The 23,103-nt window shown below is 43.9% G+C and overlaps 1 protein-coding gene across 1 annotated transcript in view; it reads left to right on the top strand.

Annotated features, from left to right (window-relative positions):
* SPHKAP (SPHK1 interactor, AKAP domain containing) overlaps positions 1-23,103 on the top strand; it is a 281,946-nt gene that overhangs the window by 182,155 nt on the left and 76,688 nt on the right. Inside the window, 2 exon segments of the mRNA XM_029617349.1 lie at positions 2,611-2,670; positions 21,302-21,436. Coding sequence (XP_029473209.1) covers positions 2,611-2,670; positions 21,302-21,436 — 195 coding nt within the window.

Genomic DNA, 23,103 nt, shown 5'->3' with positions numbered 1-23,103 from the left:
ACATATATTTTTTTTTAAAATTTAGATTTATATTCCGCTTTTTGCACTTTTTTCAGTGCTTCAAAGTGGATTACATCCCCTTAAGGTACCTGGTCAGTCCAGAAAATTCAAGACTTGCAAGCCAGGTTAAAGAAGACTTACAAAACTGAAGAAAAAAAAAAAAGCAGGGTCATGCAAGCCAGATTACTGCTCCTTTTCTTAGCTTTATATTGCACATGCCATTGCCAGTACTAGTAGTCAATTAAAGTTCCAGTAGAGTTTTTCCAGAGGGTTTGCAGTCCTGAAGGAGTAGCCCAGCAGTTACAGCAGTAGATTAAAAAGCAGGAAAGCCTGGGTTCAAATCCCACTGACCCTCCGCATGACCTTCAGCAGGTCTCCTTGCTCTCCATTATCTTAGGTACAGACTTAAAGTGCAATTTTCAAAACCATTTCCATGCACTGTTTTTCATACAGAAACAGGGGCTTTACGAATCGCCTTCCCTATCTACACAAAACATTATGGGGTAGATTTTAAAACGCCTACGCATTCCGGGCCTATTTTAAAAAGGCCCGGCGGCAGGCGTATGTCCCGGCACTTCGAAAAAGGGGCAGGGCGGAGCTAGAGGTCCCCGGCACAGCGGCCATTTGCCACTGTGCTGGGGGATCGCGTGCCGGCACCACGGTAAGTTAAAGGAATGGGGGAGGGGGTTAGAATAGGGCTAGGGGCGGGAAGGTTGGGAGAAGGGGAAGGAAGGATAGAGTAGGGGGAAGGGAAGCTCCCTCCCAGGCTGCTCCTAAATTGGTGCGGCCTGGGAGGGAACGGGTGAAGACCGCGGGCGTCGGCGCACGCAAGTTGCACTAGTGTGCACCCCCTTGTGCGTGCCAACCCCCGATTTTATAACATGTGCGCACCTGCGCGCGCATGTTATAAAATCGGGCGTCCATGTGTGCGCGCCGGGTAACGCACGCACATGGACACCCGCGGGCACATTTTAAAATCTACCCCTATATGCATAGTGCCACTAGAAGCGCAAATATATGCACTGATAGGAGAAGCATTCCAAGGGCACAGGTCTGTGCACGTAATTTTTCCAAGTCAATTTTCAACTTTTTGTCTTTTGGAAATTGGCATAAAGTCTGCGGGGGAAATAATACCTGCAAACTTTACATTTCTGTGCAATTTGAAAGTTACCGGCAGAGATTGTAAGTCCTGTGGGGCAGGGAACTACCTATTGAATCTGACTGTAACTTGCCTTGAGCTCTGATTTGGAAAGCTGAGTAATTACATTTAAAAAAAATCGGACTTGAGATGTGATTCTGAACCTGACAGGAGAGCTCATTAAGTGATGGTCATCTTTTAAAAAAAAAAAAAAATACAAAACAAAGGATGTCGTTTTCTTCATTTGTTTTTCTCCAGTAAGGGCCTGGTTTTCAAAGCCATTTATGTGCATGAAACAATTTTATGAGAATAAATGGCTGTCATAAAGTAGCTTTGGGTGCTGTACACATGAAAGTATGTACAAAACAGTTATGCACGCACTTTTATGTGAACTGGGAAGCGGCATACTTGGGGGGGGGGGGTGGAGGAGCGCTGCGATCAGAACTTATGCACATACTTTTTTTTTTATTTTAATGAGTATAAACCTGCTTTTAAAAAAGCATTTAAGTGCTTAAAACTGGGTTTTACATGTGTAAATGCACTTTACCTGTGTAAGTGGGCTTTTGAAAATTGCTGCAATATATGCCATTGAATTGTCAATAGGATATTCTCATGTAAGTATACTCAAATACATAAATAGCTTTTTAAATTTGCTGGGATAGTGTGTTACATTTACACTTGTAGCCCCTTTTAAAATCACTTCCTGTGCTCATAAGTTCCGACCCGGGGGCGTGGCCGCGGCCTCTGGACCAGCCCCCGGACAGGAACATGGTGCACCAGCAGCCGGCCCGGCAGGTGTAACTTTTGGATTAAAGGTAGGGGGGGTTAGATAGGGCCGGGGGGGTGGGTTAGGTAGGGGAAGGTGCAGGGGGGGTGGAAGGAAAGTTCCCTCCGAGGCCGCTCCGAAATCGGAGCGGCCTCGGAGGGAACGGAAGCAGGCTGTGCGGCTCGGCGCTCGCAGGCTGCCGAATTTGCACAGCCTTGCGTGCGCCGATCCCGGATTTTAAAAGATATGCGCATATGTAATAAAATCCGGCGTACTTTTGTTTGTGCCGGTCGTGCGAACAAAAGTACACGCGGGCGTACTTTTTAAAAATCTGCCCCAGTATGGGAATAGTGATACAGATTTAAATCAAGACACAGCTGAAAATGATTTTTTATCTGATCTTTGTGAAGTTCGCTCTGTGAAAGGAAATAACCTAGTTGTTAGGGTAATGGGGTGAGAACCAGAAAATCAGGGCTTGAATCCCACTTCTTCCACTCACTAGCCTTGAGCCTATCAATTTATTGGTCATTGCCTCAGGAGTTTACTTTAATATCCCCCTGTGCAATTTGATGGGGGAATGCTGTACTAATCTGAAATAATTAATAAACCTCTTTTGTTAATATTTCAGCTTTATTCATTTTGAGCATTTATTTTACACTTGGTAACACTCAAACTCTTAATGTTTTTTTCACTTTTTTACTTACAGATTTGTTTTGTGAATCTAGATGTCAGCAAGGAGGATTACAGCCTTGACAATTTACGGCAGGTAAAGAAGTCAGAAGACTTTCCGTGCATCTTTATATTCTTGCTAAGAAATCTCTATATATATAGGGATCTACCTGAATCCTAACGAACGAAGAAATGAGAGGCCAAAATTGTAGTTTCAGCCCTAGCTATAAATCTAGGTTTTCCAGCACACCTATCATAGTTTATGTGGCCTCCTTTGTGATTTCTTTTTTATAAAGGAGGAGTTTCCTAATACTTAGAGCAGTGGACTAAGAGCCAGGGGAAGCTGAGTCCGAATCCCACTTCTCCCACTAGCACTCCTTTATGACTCACATTATTTTCTGTTGCCTCAGGTATGTACGTAGATTGGGGCAGGGTCTTATTTTACCTGAATACATACATACATACACCATTATACAGTATTGTGAATGTAAAGTAGCACTACGAAAACAGTAGCAGCGTTATTGCTTTAGTGGGTGTGTGCGTATCAGTGATGGGTCTGAGTGCAGGAGTGGGAGTGCGTGTGTGCTAAGTAGGTTCAGGTAATGCATAATTGTGAGAGTGATTGTGAGAAAGAGGTACGAATTTGGGAACCAAATGAAAGGTGTGGAGAGTGGGTTCAGATGCTTCTATAGGAAAGGACTGTCAATGCCTCTTTTCAACAGAAAAGTGCTGCAATAAATTGTGTGGCTATCGATATATACTGTTTCTTTAAAAGTGGTAAGCAATGGCTCCAAATGTGACTTTTTTGCAACTCTTTTCTGAGACATTTTTCATTCCAATGTAACTGAGTTAGAGTAAAAGGAAATAAAATGGATTCCGTGATTCTTCATGGGAAGAATAGAAAATAAAAACTACGGTCCAACCCACCCACAAACCCCTCCACACGCAGAAAATAATGGGAGCTTCCCAGGCATAAGGGAAACCAGAGAAATTTACTCTTGTTGCAATGCACAGCACAAGAAAAGAGCAGAAATAACTGTGGAAAAGTAGAGAATGTGAATGCAAGCTCCACGGTATAGACATTATATCTTGCCAGAAAATATCCACAAAGTGGACTTTCTTAGTGGGAACTGGAACTCATAGGCTGGAATACAGAGCTCATCTGAAAGCACGGCTGCAACATGCCAGCAGACGTTCTTAGTATACAAAATATCACCTTTACTATAATTCCAAAGAGCTGAAAGGAAGTAGGTCATTCTTCATACCCAATATCCTAATTGCATTTCTCAATGAAGAATATTTATATTGGTGTAATGTACAGACCTCCACCACAGACTGAAGAAATGGATAATTTAATGGAGGGTATTCACAAAATTGCTATGAAAGGGGAGATGCTATTGCTAGGGGATTTCAATCTGCTGGACGTTGATTGGGACATGATGGCTGTGAAGTCTTCCAGAAGCAGCAGATTCTAGATTTGTCATCAGGAAGATTTTTCTATCGACTGATAACACAATCTATACCGGGGGGGGGGGGGGGGGGCGATACTGGACCTGGTGCTTATCAATGGGAACAGGAACAGTATCTCTGACGTTGTAGTGGATGATCATCTGGGATCCAGTGCTCACCAGATGGTGTAATTCATTATTAGAGTGTAGGACATGAAGGCTCATTCAATGGCAAGGGTCCTAGATTTCAGGAAAATTAGCTTTGTTAAAATGGAGAAATACCTCAAAGAGTCGTTAGCAGGATAAGAAAATCTAAGGGAAGCAATAGTGGCAAAAATAAAAGGACATTTTATGAGGGTAACTAACCTTCTTATTAGGCAAGTAAATGGAAAAAGAAAGAGGCCACTATGGTAGCTGAAAAGGTAAGGAAGGAAAAGGTTTGCATTCCTAAACTACAAAAGAAGAGAAGAAGACAAAGACAGGGGACAATAACTTGGAAAGTAGTCAGAAATGCAAAAATCCAAATGGAATTAAAAACAGCAAATACGTTAAAACAGGGAGGGGGGACAAGACTTATTTTTAAGCAAGTTAGTGGTAGAAGGAAGTGCAAAAGTGGCATTGTGAGACTCAGAGGTGAAGGGGTGAATGTGTAGAAGATGATGAGGAAAAAGAGATATTGCCTAAGAAGGGATCTAGCGAAGCTCAAGGAATGGTCTAGGGTCTGGCAGCTAAGATCTGATGCTAAAAATGCAAGAGTAATGCATTTAGGATGCAAAAACCCAATGGAGAGGTATAATATTGGAGTTGAAATTCTAAGCATGAAAGAAGAGTAGCATCTGGAGGTGATTATATCTGATGATCTTAAGGTGGCCAAATAGGTGGATAAAGCAACAGCAAAAGCTAGAAAGATACTTGGCTACATTGAGAATGAATGATCAGCAAAATAAAAAAGAGGTGATATTGCCCAGCATAGGTCCTTGGTGAGACCTCATTTGGAATAGTGTGTATAATTCTGGAGATCGCACCTTCAATAGAATATAAACTGGTTGGAGTCAGTTCAGAGGGTGGCTACTAAAATGATCAGTGGTCTTCATTCTAAAGTATATGGGGATACCCTAGAGAAAAGGTGAAATAGTGATATAATACAGATATTTAAATATCTCAAAAGTTTCCATGCACAGGAGATGTTTCTTTCAATGGAAAGGAGGTTCTAGAATGAGGGGTATTGAAATGAGGGTGAAAGGTGGCAGACTCAGGAGTAATCTTAGAAAATATTTCTTTACAAAGAGGATAGTGGATGCATCGAATGGCTTCCTAGTAGAGGCATACCATAGTAACATAGTAATGACGGCAGAAAAAGATCAAATGATCCATTCAGTCTGTGCCCAGCAAGTTTCTTATGGTAGTTATTAACGCTCTGTGCAGATTACTCCCATGTTTCTGTTAAGGGTAGTAATTGCTGCTCCATGCAGGTTACCACCAAGACTTATGTTAAGGGTAATAATATTTACAATGAAAAACAAGCAACTGCAAAACCATGACAAAATTGCTGTTGGCAGCATTTTTATGGGGTGATCAGACGTCTTGATAATTCAGACAATACTGCTTGAATGTGCTTTGCTTTTGGACTTGGCGATAGAAGCAGTCCTGTGCTTTTTCCCTAATGGCTGCATAACAATACCCTAAACTGTAAAAGTCGGGGCCCAACATTGGCTGTCACCTAAATCCAATTCCCCTTTCCCCCCCCCCCCCCCCAGTTTCAAAGCGGAGAGTGATATTACAGTTGCATCCAAAGCAACAAGGCTAATTGGTTAAGGGTAGTAACCATTGCTCCATGCAAGTTGCACCATTTTCTTCATCTCCAACCTCTAGCCTTTAGGAATCCAGTGTGTTTATCCCATGCCCTTTTGAATTTGTTTACTGTTTTCGTCCTCTCCACTTCTTCCAGAAGGGCATTCCAGGCATCCACCACCCTCTCCGTGAAGAAATATTTCCTGATGTTGGTTCTAAGTCATTCCCCCTGGAGTTTTATTTCATGACCCCTAGTTCAATTGTTTCCTTTCCAATGGAAAAGGTTCAAAGTTCACACATCATTAAAACCTTTCAGGTATCTGAAGGTCTGTATCATATCTCCCCTGCACCTCCTCTCTTCCAGTGTATACATATTCAGATCCTTCAAACACTCCTCATAAAACTTCTCTGGACCACCTCCATCCTGTCTCTGTCCTTTTTGAGATACGGGCTCCAGAACTGAACACAATCCTCCAAGTGAACCCTCACCAAGGATCTGTTCAAGGCGATTATCACCTCCTTTTTCTTACTGGATATTCCTCTCTCTGTGCAGTCCAGCATTCTTCTGGCTTTAGCTATCGCCTTGTTACATTTGCAGTGGAGAGAAAAAGAGTATTTGAATTCAAGAAAGCATGGGATAATAAATACAGGGAATCTCTGAGGGAGTGGCGGGAATTGTAAAGCTAAATTAGTAGGGTGGATGGTAGGGATGTGAATCGTTTTTCAACGATTAAAATTATCGTCCGATAATGTTAATATCGTCTTAAATCGTTATAGAACACGATACAATAGAAATTCTAACGATTTATCGTTAAAAATCATTAAATTGTGTTAGTGCGCACTAACGGGAGTTAGTGCGCACTAACTCCCCGTTAGTGCGCACTAACTCGATTTAGTGCGCACTAACTGAAAATGATACAAATAAACACTTTCCAGGTCACTGAAGGTCAGTTAGGAATGAATATGTGTTCCTATTGGCTGGCTGCCCTCTTATCTATTGATGTTACCAAGGTTACCACTGAGGTGATGGTTGGGGGGATGGGAAATGGAACTGGAAACTAACGAACACCAACAGAAAATGAAACAAAGTGTTCACACTTCCCAGGTCAGTAAAGGTCACTTAGGAATGAATATGTATGTATGTATTCCTATTGGCTGGCTGTGCTCTTATCTATTGATGTTACCAAGGCTAACACTGAGGTAATGGTTGGGGGGATGTGAAATGGAAACAGTTGGAAGCTTGACAAAAAAAGTAATGTAATGATCAGCACTCATGTGACTAGAACTTGTTTGTTTATTATTTTTGTTAGCAGGCACCTGAAATGCTAGTGCATGTTGAATTTGCCAATCACTGTGCATTTTAGAAAGGTGGTCCTGGCTGGAACTGTACACAGTTCAAATATATGTAATTGATTGTTGGTAAGTGTATTTTTTAAGTAGCCACACTGGCACAAGTATGTTTACTTTTCTTCCTACTTAACTCACTAGCTCAGCTTTGTAAGAAGGGCTTCTCTGCTTGTGTGTTGTTTTTGTTTGGTGTGAGGAGAGCAGAAACATCAGATCTTTATTCAATCTACTACAGTCATCTCTTACAGTGCCCTATCCCTATTAATACCAGGAGTGTTGTGATCTTCCTGCACCCAGTGCCCTAACCCTGATACCAGTCTGAGACAGCTCCCTCCCTGCATTACTAGTGAGAGGCTGGCTTCACAGACAGGGGGGAGCTGCCTGACCCTCACTCCTGACTTCCCCCATGTCCCAGCTAGTGAATGGTGTGTGGGTGAGGGGGGGGGAGGATGGTGAAGTCTGAGACAGCTCCCTCCCTGCATTACTAGTGAGAGGCTGGCTTCACAGACAGGGGGGAGCTGCCGGACCCTCACTCCTGACTTCCCCCATGTCCCAGCTACTGAATGGTGTGTGGGTGAGGGGGGGGGGGATGGTGAAGTCTGAGACAGCTCCCTCCCTGCATTACTAGTGAGAGGCTGGCTTCACAGACAGGGGGGAGCTGCCTGACCCTCACTCCTGACTTCCCCCATGTCCCAGCCAGTGAATGGTGTGTGGGTGAGGGGGGGGGGGGGAGGATGGTGAAGTCTGAGACAGCTCCCTCCCTGCATTACTAGTGAGAGGCTGGCTTCACAGAGAGGGGGGAGCTGCCTGACCCTCACTCCTGACTTCCCCCATGTCCCAGCTAGTGAATGGTGTGTGGGTGAGGGGGGGGGGGGGGATGGTGAAGTCTGAGACAGCTCCCTCCCTGCATTACTAGTGAGAGGCTGGCTTCACAGACAGGGGGGAGCTGCCTGACCCTCACTCCTGACTTCCCCCATGTCCCAGCTAGTGAATGGTGTGTGGGTGAGGGGGGGGGGAGGAGGATGGTGAACTCTGAGACAGCTCCCTCCCTGCATTACTAGTGAGAGGCTGGCTTCACAGACAGGGGGGAGCTGCCTGACCCTCACTCCTGACTTCCCCCATGTCCCAGCTAGTGAATGGTGTGTGGGTGAGGGGGGGGGGGGGGGAGGAGGATGGTGAAGTCTGAGACAGCTCCCTCCCTGCATTACTAGTGAGAGGATGGCTTCACAGACAGGGGGGAGCTGCCTGACCCTCACTCCTGACTTCCCCCATGTCCCAGCTAGTGAATGGTGTGTGGGTGAGGGGGGGGGGGGAGGATGGTGAAGTCTGAGACAGCTCCCTCCCTGCATTACTAGTGAGAGGCTGGCTTCACAGACAGGGGGGAGCTGCCTGACCCTCACTCCTGACTTCCCCCATGTCCCAGCTACTGAATGGTGTGTGGGTGAGGGGGGGGGGGGAGGATGGTGAAGTCTGAGACAGCTCCCTCCCTGCATTACTAGTGAGAGGCTGGCTTCACAGACAGGGGGGAGCTGCCTGACCCTCACTCCTGACTTCCCCCATGTCCCAGCTAGTGAATGGTGTGTGGGTGAGGGGGGGGGGGAGGATGGTGAAGTCTGAGACAGCTCCCTCCCTGCATTACTAGTGAGAGGCTGGCTTCACAGACAGGGGGGAGCTGCCTGACCCTCACTCCTGACTTCCCCCATGTCCCAGCTAGTGAATGGTGTGTGGGTGAGGGGGGGGGGGATGGTGAAGTCTGAGACAGCTCCCTCCCTGCATTACTAGTGAGAGGCTGGCTTCACAGACAGGGGGGAGCTGCCTGACCCTCACTCCTGACTTCCCCCATGTCCCAGCTAGTGAATGGTGTGTGGGTGAGGGGGGGGGGAGGATGGTGAAGTCTGAGACAGCTCCCTCCCTGCATTACTAGTGAGAGGCTGGCTTCACAGACAGGGGGGAGCTGCCTGACCCTCACTCCTGACTTCCCCCATGTCCCAGCTACTGAATGGTGTGTGGGTGAGGGGGGGGGGGAGGAGGATGGTGAAGTCTGAGACAGCTCCCTCCCTGCATTACTAGTGAGAGGCTGGCTTCACAGACAGGGGGGAGCTGCCTGACCCTCACTCCTGACTTCCCCCATGTCCCAGCTAGTGAATGGTGTGTGGGTGAGGGGGGGGGGGGAGGATGGTGAAGTCTGAGACAGCTCCCTCCCTGCATTACTAGTGAGAGGCTGGCTTCACAGACAGGGGGGAGCTGCCTGACCCTCACTCCTGACTTCCCCCATGTCCCAGCTAGTGAATGGTGTGTGGGTGAGGGGGGGGGAGGAGGATGGTGAAGTCTGAGACAGCTCCCTCCCTGCATTACTAGTGAGAGGCTGGCTTCACAGACAGGGGGGAGCTGCCTGACCCTCACTCCTGACTTCCCCCATGTCCCAGCTAGTGAATGGTGTGTGGGTGAGGGGGGGGGGGAGGATGGTGAAGTCTGAGACAGCTCCCTCCCTGCATTACTAGTGAGAGGCTGGCTTCACAGACAGGGGGGAGCTGCCTGACCCTCACTCAAGCAGAGAAGCCCTTCTTACAAAGCTGAGCTAGTGAGTTAAGTAGGAGGAAAAGTAAACATACTTGTGCCAGTGTGGCTACTTAAAAAATACACTTACCAACAATCAATTACATATATTTGAACTGTGTACAGTTCCAGCCAGGACCACCTTTCTAAAATGCACAGTGATTGGCAAATTCAACATGCACGTGTCTGCTAACAAAAATAATAAACAAAGAAGTTCTAGTCACGTGAGTGCTGATCATCACATGTCAAGCTTCCAACTGTTTCCATTTCACATCCCCCGAACCATTACCTCAGTGGTAACCTTGGTAACATCAATAGATAAGAGCACAGCCAGCCAATAGGAATACATATTCATTCCTAAGTGACCTTTACTGACCTGGGAAGTGTGAACACTTTGTTTCATTTTCTGCTGGTGTTCATGAGTTTCCAGTTCCATTTCCCATCCCCCCAACCATCACCTCAGTGGTAACCTTGGTAACATCAATAGATAAGAGGGCTGCCAGCCAATAGGAACACATATTCATTCCTAACTGACCTTCAGTGACCTGGAAAGTGTCTATTTGTATCATTTTGAGTTAGTGCGCACTAACTCGAGTTAGTGCGCACTAATCGGAAAAAACGATTTTTAACGATTTTTCAACGAAATAATCGTGCCAAACACGATTTTCTTCTCCTGCCACACGATTTCTATCGTTAAGACGATATGGAAAATGATTCACATCTCTAGTGGATGGACAGTCTAGAGTAGACAGGCCATATGGGCTTCTTGTGCTGTTATGTTTCTATGTCTATAATCAGAAATAAATGTATAATCAATGAGCACCAAATCAAAGTTAAGAAGGATTCTTACAATGATAATGAAATAACCCAAAACAAATCCTTCATATTGCGTGTATAACTTCTCTTAACTGGAATTCCTCAATTCTCTAAATATAGAGTATAATGATTCAACTGTTATAAAACAAAAAATATTTATGGAAGGAGAGGAACGTTTCATATGTGATAATCACCAATCCCCAACAGGGTGAATTGACTGTCAGTCTAATCATCAACGAACCTCCTCCAACCAAAGTGTATGATCAATGTGCAAGCATTTTTGTGAAAGTGAATTTTTCATATGTGTATCCTTTAAAACATTTATCGTTTCACTTATTGATAAAAGTGAAGTGAATCACTCTAAAGTTCACAATATTTTTTCAAGAATTTTTGCAAGTGAACACTCCTCGCAACCTTGTAGCTAATCCTGGTGAGGGGTATATAGCGATGGTTTCCAAGCAACCTAAAACGGCATGATAGGCAGTCTCTTATGGCTTAAACAAAAGCTCATGCAACACCCCGACTTATCTGATGGTTGTGCGGGTCACCCGACGCGGCCACGTTTCAGGTCCACTCTCGGACCTTTCATCAGGGAAATTCGTCCTCTTACGATATCTCGTCGGTTTAATGTTGAGCCATTGCCTGCTAGGTTTGTAGCATGAATCTTGCGATTCTATCCAAGGCTAACAACGCTGTGGGCTAACGGAAGTGTCTTATTTAAACTGATTGCTGGAATAGCTGCGTGACCAATCTCCAACAAGCTCTGAACGAATGAAGTGTCCAACCAGACGGCCAATCAAAACCAGACTCCATTGACAGCTCGGTTGATGATTGCGGGTTATACAATGAAACTCCAATCTAGTAGTTCATTCAACCCTGCAGGAGCTTGTGCCTGCAAAGTGAAGATCCAAAAGGCTTCTCGTTTATTTAACAATCTTGTCCGATCCCCACCGCGGCGGGGAGGTTGAACTTGATCCAAGATTGTCCACTTTAAATCCGAAAAGCCATGACTGAACTGCACACAATGAGACACAATTGGTGCTGTTAAAGTTGCAGTATGTAATTTTGACTTATGTTCATTTAACCGAATTCTGATTTTTCTAGTGGTCCTGCCAATGTATGTCTTAGGACAAGAGCACACAATGGCATAAACCACATGGTCTGATTCACATGTAGTATGGGTTTTGCGAAAAACCTTGTAGCCTGTTACTGGATCGATCCATGTATCTCCATTGATGCTCTGTGGACAATGAGGGCAATGTCCACATGAGTTATGACTGCCTCCCAATTCGCCACCATGGCTGTTGGTCACTGCATGTATCAATGTGTCACGAATGTTTTTGCCCCGTGTGGTAACTATCAGTGGAAGATCTTTAAAAACTTCATGTAACGCTAAAACTGACCAATGTGAGCGGATGGAAGCAGCTATGGCAGAAGTAGCAACTGATTGATTTAGTACACACACGAGGCCTTGTCCTAAGACATACATTGGCAGGACCACTAGAAAAATCAGAATTCGGTTAAATGAACATAAGTCAAAATTACATACTGCAACTTTAACAGCACCAATTGTGTCTCATTGTGTGCAGTTCAGTCATGGCTTTTCGGATTTAAAGTGGACAATCTTGGATCAAGTTCAACCTCCCCGCCGCGGTGGGGATCGGACAAGATTGTTAAATAAACGAGAAGCCTTTTGGATCTTCACTTTGCAGGCACAAGCTCCTGCAGGGTTGAATGAACTACTAGATTGGAGTTTCACTGTATAACCCGCAATCATCAACCGAGCTGTCAATGGAGTCTGGTTTTGATTGGCCGTCTGGTTGGACACGTCATTCGTTCAGAGCTTGTTGGAGATTGGTCACGCAGCTATTCTAGCAATCAGTTTAAATAAGACACTTCCGTTAGCCCACAGCGTTGTTAGCCTTGGATAGAATCGCAAGATTCATGCTACAAACCTAGCAGGCAATGGCTCAACATTAAACCGACGAGATATCGTAAGAGGACGAATTTCCCTGATGAAAGGTCCAAGAGTGGACCTGAAACGTGGCCGCGTCGGGTGACCCGCACAACCATCAGATAAGTCGGGGTGTTGCATGAGCTTTTGTTTAAGCCATAAGAGACTGCCTATCATGCCGTTTTAGGTTGCTTGGAAACCATCGCTATATACCCCTCACCGGGATTAGCTACAAGGTTGCGAGGAGTGTTCACTTGCAAAAATTCTTGAAAAAATATTGTGAACTTTAGAGTGATTCACTTCACTTTTATCAATAAGTGAAACGATAAATGTTTTAAAGGATACACATATGAAAAATTCACTTTCACAAAAATGCTTGCACATTGATCATACACTTTGGTTGGAGGAGGTTCGTTGATGATTAGACTGACAGTCAATTCACCCTGTTGGGGATTGGTGATTATCGCATATGAAACGTTCCTCTCCTTCCATAAATATTTTTTGTTTTATAACAGTTGAATCATTATACTCTATATTTAGAGAATTGAGGAATTCCAGTTAAGAGAAGTTATACACGCAATATGAAGGATTTGTTTTGGGTTATTTTATAATCAGAAATATACATTGGGACTGGCATATAAATGCTTATCCTGGATATTGTTTCCCTCTTTTAATTGTTTGGAATATAATAAAGGCGATTCTTTTACTTCTTTCTGCTGTGAGCTGTCTAATAGTGTGTTGTGGTCTGTTTTTCAGGTATCAAAAAATGTTGCTGCCTGATTTCAGAGGCTGATGTACAAAATGTTAATTAACAGGCCTATGTAAAGGATAAATTCTGCATGGTAACATTAGTGATAATGCTGTATTGCACAAAAACTGAACTATTCTTCCCAAGGAGGAATAGTTAAGTTTTTATGTTCTTATGTTGTATTTAAGTTTCTTGCAATAATTGGGCCTGCACTTATATTTGTGCATTTTAATGCATGTTATTTTTTTGCTTTGCATTCACATGTAATAATTAGATTTTCATAATTATGCAGCTCATTGCCTATTTTTGCAAAGACTTTGATATTCATGATAGTTAAATAAATGTAAGCGTGCATAATTTGCATTTTAATGCTTGTTGATACATTTGTATACATTGGCATAGCTTAGTGCATTGGCTTCCCAGTAGTTGCATGCATTGTGCTTATACTCAGCCTGCTGCTAAAATTTGCAGTCTTGGGGCTAGAGATCTGGAAGATCACCAGCTTAAAAGCAGAGGGTGCTATGTTTGATTCAAAGATATAATATATTATCTTTGGCCTTAAGCACAGGCCTAAACAGCCTGTGATGGTATCTTTATCCAATATCTAGTCTTTATGAGCTACTGTTTGCAGCTATAACTGTACTAACTTTCAGCTTCCTTATCCATGCCAGTCTAGATGATGGGGTTATGCCCTCCTGCCAGCAAATGGAGACAGAGAATAATAGCTCAAAGCTGACTTCATTCCCCCTAAAAAGGTCTGGTGCTGCCATCAGCTCTTCAGTATTTCTCTGTCTCCAACAGATGGTGCAAATGTGTGGACTGGTGTTTCAGCTAGGAATAGACCACTTACAGGAAAGCTTTAGGCCCAGGTTCCCAGTGGAGCATAGGCCAAGTGCTGGTGGTGTTCTGGGCAACAATCCTATAAGGCTGATTTCTCTCTTCCCCTTGGGATCCAAATTTCGGATCTGAATTCCCACACCATTGGGTCAAGAACTGGGGGTCTCCAGTGACTTTATTCACTTGGCGGGTCCAGCAGCAGGGCTCCTAGGAAAACAGGATGCTGTCTCATTTCCATAGTTTGATCTACCACAGTTTGATCTACAGAGCAGACCAATGTCTAAGCACGTATCTTACCTCGTTTGTTACGTTAGTACGTTAGTTTCCCTTGTTAGGATCTTGTTATGTTAAACTGATTTCTTTCGCTTAACTCTCCTGAACTGTAAATCACTTGTTCATTGTAACTTTATCTTCTGTTTATTTGGTTACCCCTGGTTACACTGTAAACCGGTACGATAAGACCTCGTCTTGAGCATCGGTATATCAAAAGTATTTAAATAAATAAATAAATAAATAAATAAATAAATAAATAGTAGAGTGGGCTCCTAGGGCAACAACCTTCTGGCTGATTTCCCTGGTGGAGTGGGATCTGAAAAAGAAAAATGAAATTGGTGTTGTTTCATAATTTTTTTATGTTTGCATCGTGTTATTATTTCCAAGTTCAAGGAGTGGCAATGGGGGCAACTGTAGCCCCTGATGTAGCAAACTTGTTTGTAGCTCATTGTTGAGGAAAATGTTCTGTATCCCTCTCCATGGTTTAAGAATATCATAATCTGGAGACGTTACATCGATGATATCTTTTTCATCTGGACATCATCGTGTGAGGAATTACAAGAGTTTTTGACATGGATAAATAGTCAACATGTGTCTTTGAAATTTGCGATGCAATATGATAAATATTCAGTGCCTTTTTTGGATATTATTATTATCAGAGAAGGGGATGGGTTGAGGACTACACTTTATCATAAAAAAAAACAGATCGTAATCAGTTCCTACAATATTCCAGTTGTCATCTGAGGAAATTGAAAGACAATTTGCCTATCAGTCAATTTCTACGTCTGAGGAGAATATGTTCTACTTTGGCCGAGTTCAAATCCCAATCCAAAGTGATGTCTATTCAGTTTTTGGGGAGAGGATATCCACGTTCTGTGATCAAGAAGGCATACAAAAGAGCTCTATTCGCTAATAGAAATCTTTTGTTGGACTATAAATCTGGAAAAGATGACAGTGGATTAACCTGTGTCCTACATTATAGAAACCATGTGAAGGATGTTAAGGGCATTTTAAAGAAACATTGGTCCATTCTGTCTCTACAAGAAAAATTTAGCGATCTTCCAAGGTTTTCTTTTGCGAGGAACAAAAACATTCGAGATAGAGTGTTTCGTGCCTGATTGTGAATGGAACTTAAAGGACCTTGTGAACAACAAATGAAAGGCAATTTTCTGTGTAGCATATGTGAGATGTGTGCACAAGCAATATAGTCGGCCCTGTATAGCAACACCTGGGTTTGAACTGGACAATTTTTTTTGAACGGGTCTACAAATTGTAATATGAGTTCAGTGATCTATGTTTTACAGTGCCCGTATGATTTAATCTATGTAGGTCGCACAAAAAGAAAAATGAGGACACGATTAATAGAACTCAAAAGCTGTATTAAAACATCAAACATAACTGCTCCGATGACGACCCATTGTCTAGAGAAAACACACCAGTTTAAGGAATTTAAATGGACAATTTTGGAATCTGTCATGCCTTCAGAGAGAGAGGGGGGGGGGGTGATATTCAATCATTTTTTAACCAACGTGAATATTTTTGGATTTTCAAATTGGACTCCGTGCAACCTAAAGGGCTAAATGAGGTGATCAATTGGTACTCTTTAATCTGATAGTAGAAGAGCAAATGAGTGAATGTTTGGAACCTGTCTTCTTAAGATGAAGACGTTTCAGCTGATCTGTAAGGTGAAGTCATTTCCGTTCGTAGGAAGGTATAAGAGCTGAGCTGACACCATGTTACTTTGAATGAAAATTAAAAAGTGCAAGGTAGATTGTAGGTAGCAGTGTGTGGAGCTTTTGTTTGAGAGCAGTCTTGCTGACTAAAGACGAGAAGAGTTTCCAATATATAAAGAGGACCCCCCTGATGCAGATATCGAAACGTGGATCCATGTCGGGGCAATGACGACAACATAGAGATAAGTGAGAAGTTTGTTTTATGCTCTCGTGGTTAAGACTGTTGCTTACTAGGACTGCTCTGGTAGTGACCTCTGATATAGAAAAACTGAATAAGAAAAGTTGGAGTCCCTGAAGTTCGGGTACAGTTTTTAGAGGAATTAACATAATAAAATAAAATAAAGTTGGACATGAGCAAAAGCAGTGAGTGATTTGTATACACTGTAGACTTGGAGGTCCTACAAATAATAATAAAAAATAAAAATAAATAAAAAAAGAATAAGATTGGTGCACACAATCAATGGATTTAAATCTTACTGGGTGACTTGTTGTTTGAATTGTGCTTATAGATTTCTCCATCCCCACTGAGTGCTTTCCACTACATCTGATAATTAGAGATGGGATCGCCTTAGTGCGTGACACCTGATTCCAGCCTTAAGGTGACCAAGACTTTGAGGGAACAGAAGGATAGCGTATTGGATCGTTGTGGAGGGGCCATTGATCTAATCTTTTAAGATCACAATCAGTGGAGGAAAGCAAAATGTTCAGGGACCTCCATAATAGAAAGATTGGATCTTTACTTAAAGTTTTTTTTCCTCTCTCCATTAGTTTCTGTTTTCATTGCTTCATGACTCAAGTCCTCCTACATTGGGTACGACATCCCTCAGAGGAGGCCATAATGACTTTGCCCACAGGTAACGATGACCAGAGAAGGGCGGTCTTGAACCTTCCCTTAGGGAAACCAACAGCTCTCAGAAAGAGTCATGGCTGGTGAGTCTCACAAGGTGGCGATAAGTAATGTTGGAAGTTCCTTTTGGTCAGAGCCCCCATCTGGCCTGGTCAGGGCTAGTTCAAGATGGGGGCCAGAGAGTTTATGGCTATGCTTCTCAGGAGCTCCCCCACAGAGTGATGGCCTTGACAATCTCAACCTTGTTGTAAAGTTTTATCTTTTCTAAAAGAACTATCTTTTGGCATGACCCTGGAAGTTTAGGAACCAAAGTTCAGAGACCAGCAAGGGGTGCTTATCAGAATCTCGTCCTCCCATAACCAATTCCAGTTCTGCTTGGAGTGCCATTTCAGATGCTTCAATCTGCTCAGTATCACTAACTCTGCCTTCCGGAAGTATTCTAGAATGGTGGGTTTGGCTGGGGTGGTACCCTCCTTGGTTTTGGGACTCCATCTCTTTTTGTAAAGAAGGCAAGAGTAGAAGCATGAGTTCTGTTATTCCTAGGATATCCATGGAAATGGAAGATGTCTTTTTAAGCAGCTCCCCATATAGATACACATAAGCATTCTCTCTTATCCTTCCAGGGATTTACTACCAGATATTTCTCAGATGTATTATCCTAAATCCCTCACTGGCAGTTATCAGGCTGTGCTAACCAGGACTCCAGATGCCTGTCAGTCAAGGAGTAGTAAAGGGCTTCCTAGTCACAGAGGGAACCAAGTTCCTTCTTTTTTTTCTATTGAAATTTTTATTGAACACTTGTGTAGAAAACATTACAAGTGGGAATATAGGAACCAAGTTCCTTCTTTAGTCAGATGTCCAATTATTTAGAGCTGAGGTGAAGCAGGAAAGCCTAAGATTACGCACACATGGAAACCCTATGCTAACTTATGATTATTTTGAATAGCAATTAGTGCTTCCCAGTCTCTGGAATATAGGGAAGCCTGACATCTCTGAAGAAGAAAGTGACTTTATGGTCTTCAATGTCATGGGCTCAAGGCCTCACTCCTAGGGTCCAATTTTCCTCTTTCCATATCCATCCCAAGTATGGTCTATTCTGCAGCTCAAAGACTCTAGGGCAATGGACCTGAATGATATAGACCCACAGGCATCTCAATCAATTCACTCAGGGATTTCACTGATACAAGGTTGCAAGTCAATTTTTCCCTTTCTCTAGGGAGTTTATAAGGAGCCCAAGCAGGTGTTTTTTCACAATTGCCTCCTACAGGGAATGGACATCAAGTCTCCTTCATGGTTATCTCATGCCATAGGGATGAGCCTTCTAGGTTAAGAGGGGAGTTACAATCCTGGGCAACTGAAACAGGAAGAGAAATCAAACTAATAGAGAACCAAAAGATTCAGGGCAAGAGCCAGCCACCAAGCATTCTAGGATTTCTAGTTCAGATGGCAGCCCAGGTCAAGGCAGTCAATGTAACACCATTAGCTGATATGAAGAAAGTGAGAGAGCTAGTAGCCCTCAGGTACCCTGATAAGTGAGTAAGACTTGGTCTAGGATGGAGTTCCCCTGCAGGACCTAGCAGCAGCTCACATGGCCAACACCATTATCGTACAGACAAATGTTTGAAGTGACACTTTTGAGACCCTGAAGAGTAAGGACCAGCAGAATTGGCCTTTGCCCTACTAGGAGTCAGGCAAGGCACTTACATGAGTGGATTTCAGATCAGCCTGGGGAAGCTCCAAGATAAGCAGGTCTTTGGTCAAAAAAAGGAAAGCAAGAGCCGGGAGATTTTGATAACCTGGTAGAACCATGACCAGCATCCAATCTTCAGCATGTGTTTCCACCAGAAACACATGCTGGACATTCCCTGGACACACCTGGACATTCCCTGGTCTGAAGGTGCAAGTAAGGGTGCTCTTTCACTCTTTCCCCTAGTCAGAGGATTCTTCCCTAGAAGATCCCTTCCATTCTTGTACACCCTTGACAGTTAAGAAAACCAGGTCAATGATTACAGCCTTTGGTAGTGCATAGGACCACCAAGTAGCAAACTTGTGAATTTTGAGCCTCTGCAAGATCAGTTTACACAAGGAGGCAATTTTTCCCTTTGAGGTGTCTTATTACTAGAGGAAAGATTGGAATGAAGGCATAAATCGCAAATCTCACAGAGAGCAGAAACTGGCGCTGGCTTGCTGCAAAAAACAATCACAGAAGCTCTCTTACTACTCTCTCAGATTAGATACTTTCCTCCAAGGAATCAAGAACACAGGTTCTCCACTGTGGGAGGTCTCCTCAACAAGGAAATGAGCTTAGTTTTGTAGGGATCTGACATCCTTTCCTTTCGAGCTTCTTTGAATCTTGTTATTTTATTTATTTTATTTTATTCTTTTTTTTTAATATACCGATGCTCAAGACCAGGTCTTATCGTACCAGTTTACAATAAACTAAGGGGGGTAAACCAGTTAACACTGAGAGCGAAAGTTACATTACAACAGGGAATGTGGAACAAGGATGTTAGAAAAAAGGGATAGATTAACAATTACTAACTGGAGAGCGGTGCATGTAAGCAGAGAACAATTGCTTACATGGTAAAAATTATATACAGTTTAAACAGAGGAGTCAATTGGGCACGTTATATAAGGGCGTAGTTAGCAGAAAACAGTTGTTGAAGATAGTCCTTTGGTAATTTTAAAGGAAAGAGTATCTCTGCACCCAATGTACTCCTTTTTTGGAAGATAGTGTTTCACTTCTGTCGGAATCTGTTTTTTCTCACTTATGGTGGTTAGAGAGAGTCATAAGCTGGGACAGGGATGGCCAAGTCCATTGTAGGTCACCTTTTAGATGCTTGTAGGTGACCGTTTTCTTCTTAGATAGGTCTTTGGTCTATTAATGTGACCTGAAAAAGCTCAGTGAGTTCTAAGGCATCAATTTCAGGAGAAATGAAAAAGAGAAGCCTGCTCCAGCAAGAGTTTGAATTTCTGAGAGAACCAGTGACCCATTCAACAAGGCCGAAGGAGTTTTCATAGACAGAGTCAGAATCTGTCTTTCCAGAAAATAATGGCAGGGCAGCACCCTTGCCTCCATTGTATCCCTGCTGTAACCACCTCAGTATGGGTGTGCAGGCAGGGAGAGGATATAGCTTGTATGCATCAGTTCTGAGAGATATGCTGGCTTCCTTCCACCTGGACTAGGTGGAGCTTTGGTACATCCCTCTTCTCTGCTGGCATTGATGATATGGAAAGTGAAATTTAAACGTATTTGTTAATTTCCTTTTTGTCCTGCCAGACTAGTTGAGAACCCACCCGAGGAAACCGCAGCAATCAAAGGCTCTCAATCTGATAGGTTCAGAAATCTAATGAGTACATTGTTGCCCACTCTGAAGACAGCTAGCCTAATTGCAAGCTTGGTAGGGATTTTTATTCCTAGGTTAATAATCATGGGGAATAAATGTTTTTGGCTGTATTAGGTTTTGGTTGAGGTGGTTATTTGGAAACAAAAAAAACAATTGCTTTGAGATTTTTTTTTCTCTAACTCCATCTGCTGGCACAAGGGCATGACTCACTCATCTGGACTGGTCTGGCAGGATGAAAGCAAATTAACAGGCAAGTTAAAATTTCACCTTTTTTTCTTTTTGCATTTTCCATTTCTTAAAATGAACATATACCACCTTTTCCCATCATTTCTGAAAAATCTCACCCCTTTCATTTTGGGCTTGATAGGGGGTAGGCAGAGAATTATCAATGTTTTGCTTATAACTGGGAATATGGCTTTGGCTTTTGTTGGTCATCTGTTATGCCTTACCTCCGTTTTTTGTTGTTTTTTTTTTTTGCAAGTTCTACTTGTAATATGTTGTAAAATTTAATAGAGAGAAAGTTAAAAAAAAAAGAAACAGCAGGTAATTAACCATTACCATTTTCCACTCTGCCTTGCTTGTGTTGATGCCACAGATAGCTTGTCATACAGATCTGCAGTGGTTGGAATCTCACTCTGGCATGCTGCTGACCCTATGGCTTCCACTACATTACAAAAAGGAACCAACGATAAACAGGACCAGAAACATTTCAAAGCCATGCTGCACCGAAAAGCAATTGTATCGTGAAAACAAGTCTGTGTGAATGTGCTCCCCCCTCCTCCCATTTGGGTTGGCATTGCTTCTTTAGGTCATTCGTTCCTTTATCATACTGCAGGGAAAGTAGAAAGCTCGGAGGATGTGCAGTGCTACTCTTCTGTTATGAAAAACCTAGGCAGTTGCCTCAGTTTAGTTATTATTATTATTACATTGAGTAGATTGCCTTGTTTGAGATGAACAGTGAAATAAGGCACAGTTCAGAACAGAACAAAATTAATCTTGGTTTGCTTCCTTATGTGCTTCCCATCCTGCAGAAACTGATCTCAGTCTCTCCGGATCTGCCGAAGTTTATCAGCAGTATGAATGTACAGCAGCCAAATGAAAATGAAATCGTCCTGCTGAGTGGATTAACTTCAGGAAGCCTCCTGGGTGGCCTTGAAGTTCCCCAGGTAGGAACTTCAAGCTGTTGTTTAAGAATGCATCAGAGCTTTCCGAGATAGGACATGACTGAGCAGAAAGGACAGCAAGCCCTTGTGATAACATACAGGGTGATCCAGTACCGAGCGGTAGGAAGAGCTGCGTTAGTGCCTACGGCACCCGCGGTTACTGCCTGCACAGTGCAGCTCATCTACCGCTCGATCCTGAAGCCTAATTATATGTAAATGTAAGCCGCGTCCGAAAAGCCTTAGTCCCGCGCAACCCAGGATACTGGATAGAGCGCCTATACAGGATCCTGGGTGCGCGGGCCTAAGGCTTCACGCCACGCTGGTATCTGTCATTTCAAATGTCATTTGAAATGACAGATACCAGGAAGTCTGGTCCGATCGGATGCAAAAATAAGTTGCTTCGCCGCTGTCATCTCTCTCCTCTCCTCCCGAAGCAGGCCTTGCTCCGGAAGGTGGAGAGAGAGATGACAGTGGCGAAGCAACTTACTTTTCCATCTGATCTGACCCGACAGCGCTTCTCCCCCCCTCCCGGAGCAAGGCCTGCTTCGGGAGGAGGGGAGAGAGATGACAGCGGCGAAGCTTTCCCCCAGCCCGGACCCGACCCGGACCCGACCGGACCCGACCTGACCGCTGTCAGTCTGTTCTCCCTCCTCCCGGAGCAAGGCTGCTTTCGCGCCCTGCTCCGGGAGTGGGGAGAAGAGGTGACAGCGGAGAAGCAAAAAAAAAAAGGGGAGCAAATTTTGTTTTTTTTCAAAAGCGACTTACTTTTGGGATCTGTCAAGATCCCAAAAGTAAGTCGCTTTTGGACGCCGGCAAAACTTATCTTTTTTGCAGCCATCAGCCATCAGCAGGAACACGATCTGGCTCCCGTAGCTCCTCCCAACAAGATGGCCGCCTGCACGGGGAAAGCGTACAATTGGCCGCTGAAGACGTGACATCACGACGTTTGGCGTCACGGGATGTGACGCCACATCTTCAGCGGCCAATTGTACGCTTTCCCCGTGCAGGCGGCCATCTTGTTGGGAGGAGCTACGGGAGCCAGATCGTGTTCCTGCTGATGGCTGCAAAAAAAGATAAGTTTTGCCGGCGTCCAAAAGCGACTTACTTTTGGGATCTTGACAGATCCCAAAAGTAAGTCGCTTTTGAAAAAAAACAAAATTGTCAATTTTGAAAAAAAAAAACCCAAAATTGCTTTTGGTTTTTTTTAGCTTCGCCGCTCAGTTTCTATTTTCCCCCGTCCCAGAGCAAGGCTGCTTTTTGCGCCCTGCTCCGGGAGGGGGGAGAAGAGACACTGAGCGGCGAAACAACTTACTAGCTTTTGGGTTTTTTCGCTTCACCGCTCAGTTTCTATTTTCCCCCGTCCCGGAGCAAGTCTGCTTTTCACGCCCTGCTCCGGGAGGGGTGGAGAAGAACTGAAGCGGCGAAGCAACTTACTTGCACGGGGGAAAGCGGTCTCCGTGGCAGCCCCAGTCCTCTCCCCTCCTCCCGAAGCCAAAAAAAAGCGAAAAAAACGTTGCAGCCCCCTCCGGACATCGGAGGGGGGCTGCAACGTTTTTTTCACTTTTTTTTTTTTGCTTCGGGAGGAGGGGAGAGGACTGGGGCTGCCACGGAGACCGGCACCCATGATCGCGGCCGGGGCAGGTGAGCGGGGGCTGGGGGAAAGCTTGCCA

The sequence above is a fragment of the Rhinatrema bivittatum genome, chromosome 9, assembly GCF_901001135.1.
Source record: "Rhinatrema bivittatum chromosome 9, aRhiBiv1.1, whole genome shotgun sequence".
Lineage (NCBI taxonomy): Eukaryota > Metazoa > Chordata > Amphibia > Gymnophiona > Rhinatrematidae > Rhinatrema > Rhinatrema bivittatum.
Note: the sequence above shows the minus strand (reverse complement) of the source record. Positions and strands in the feature narration are given on the sequence as shown.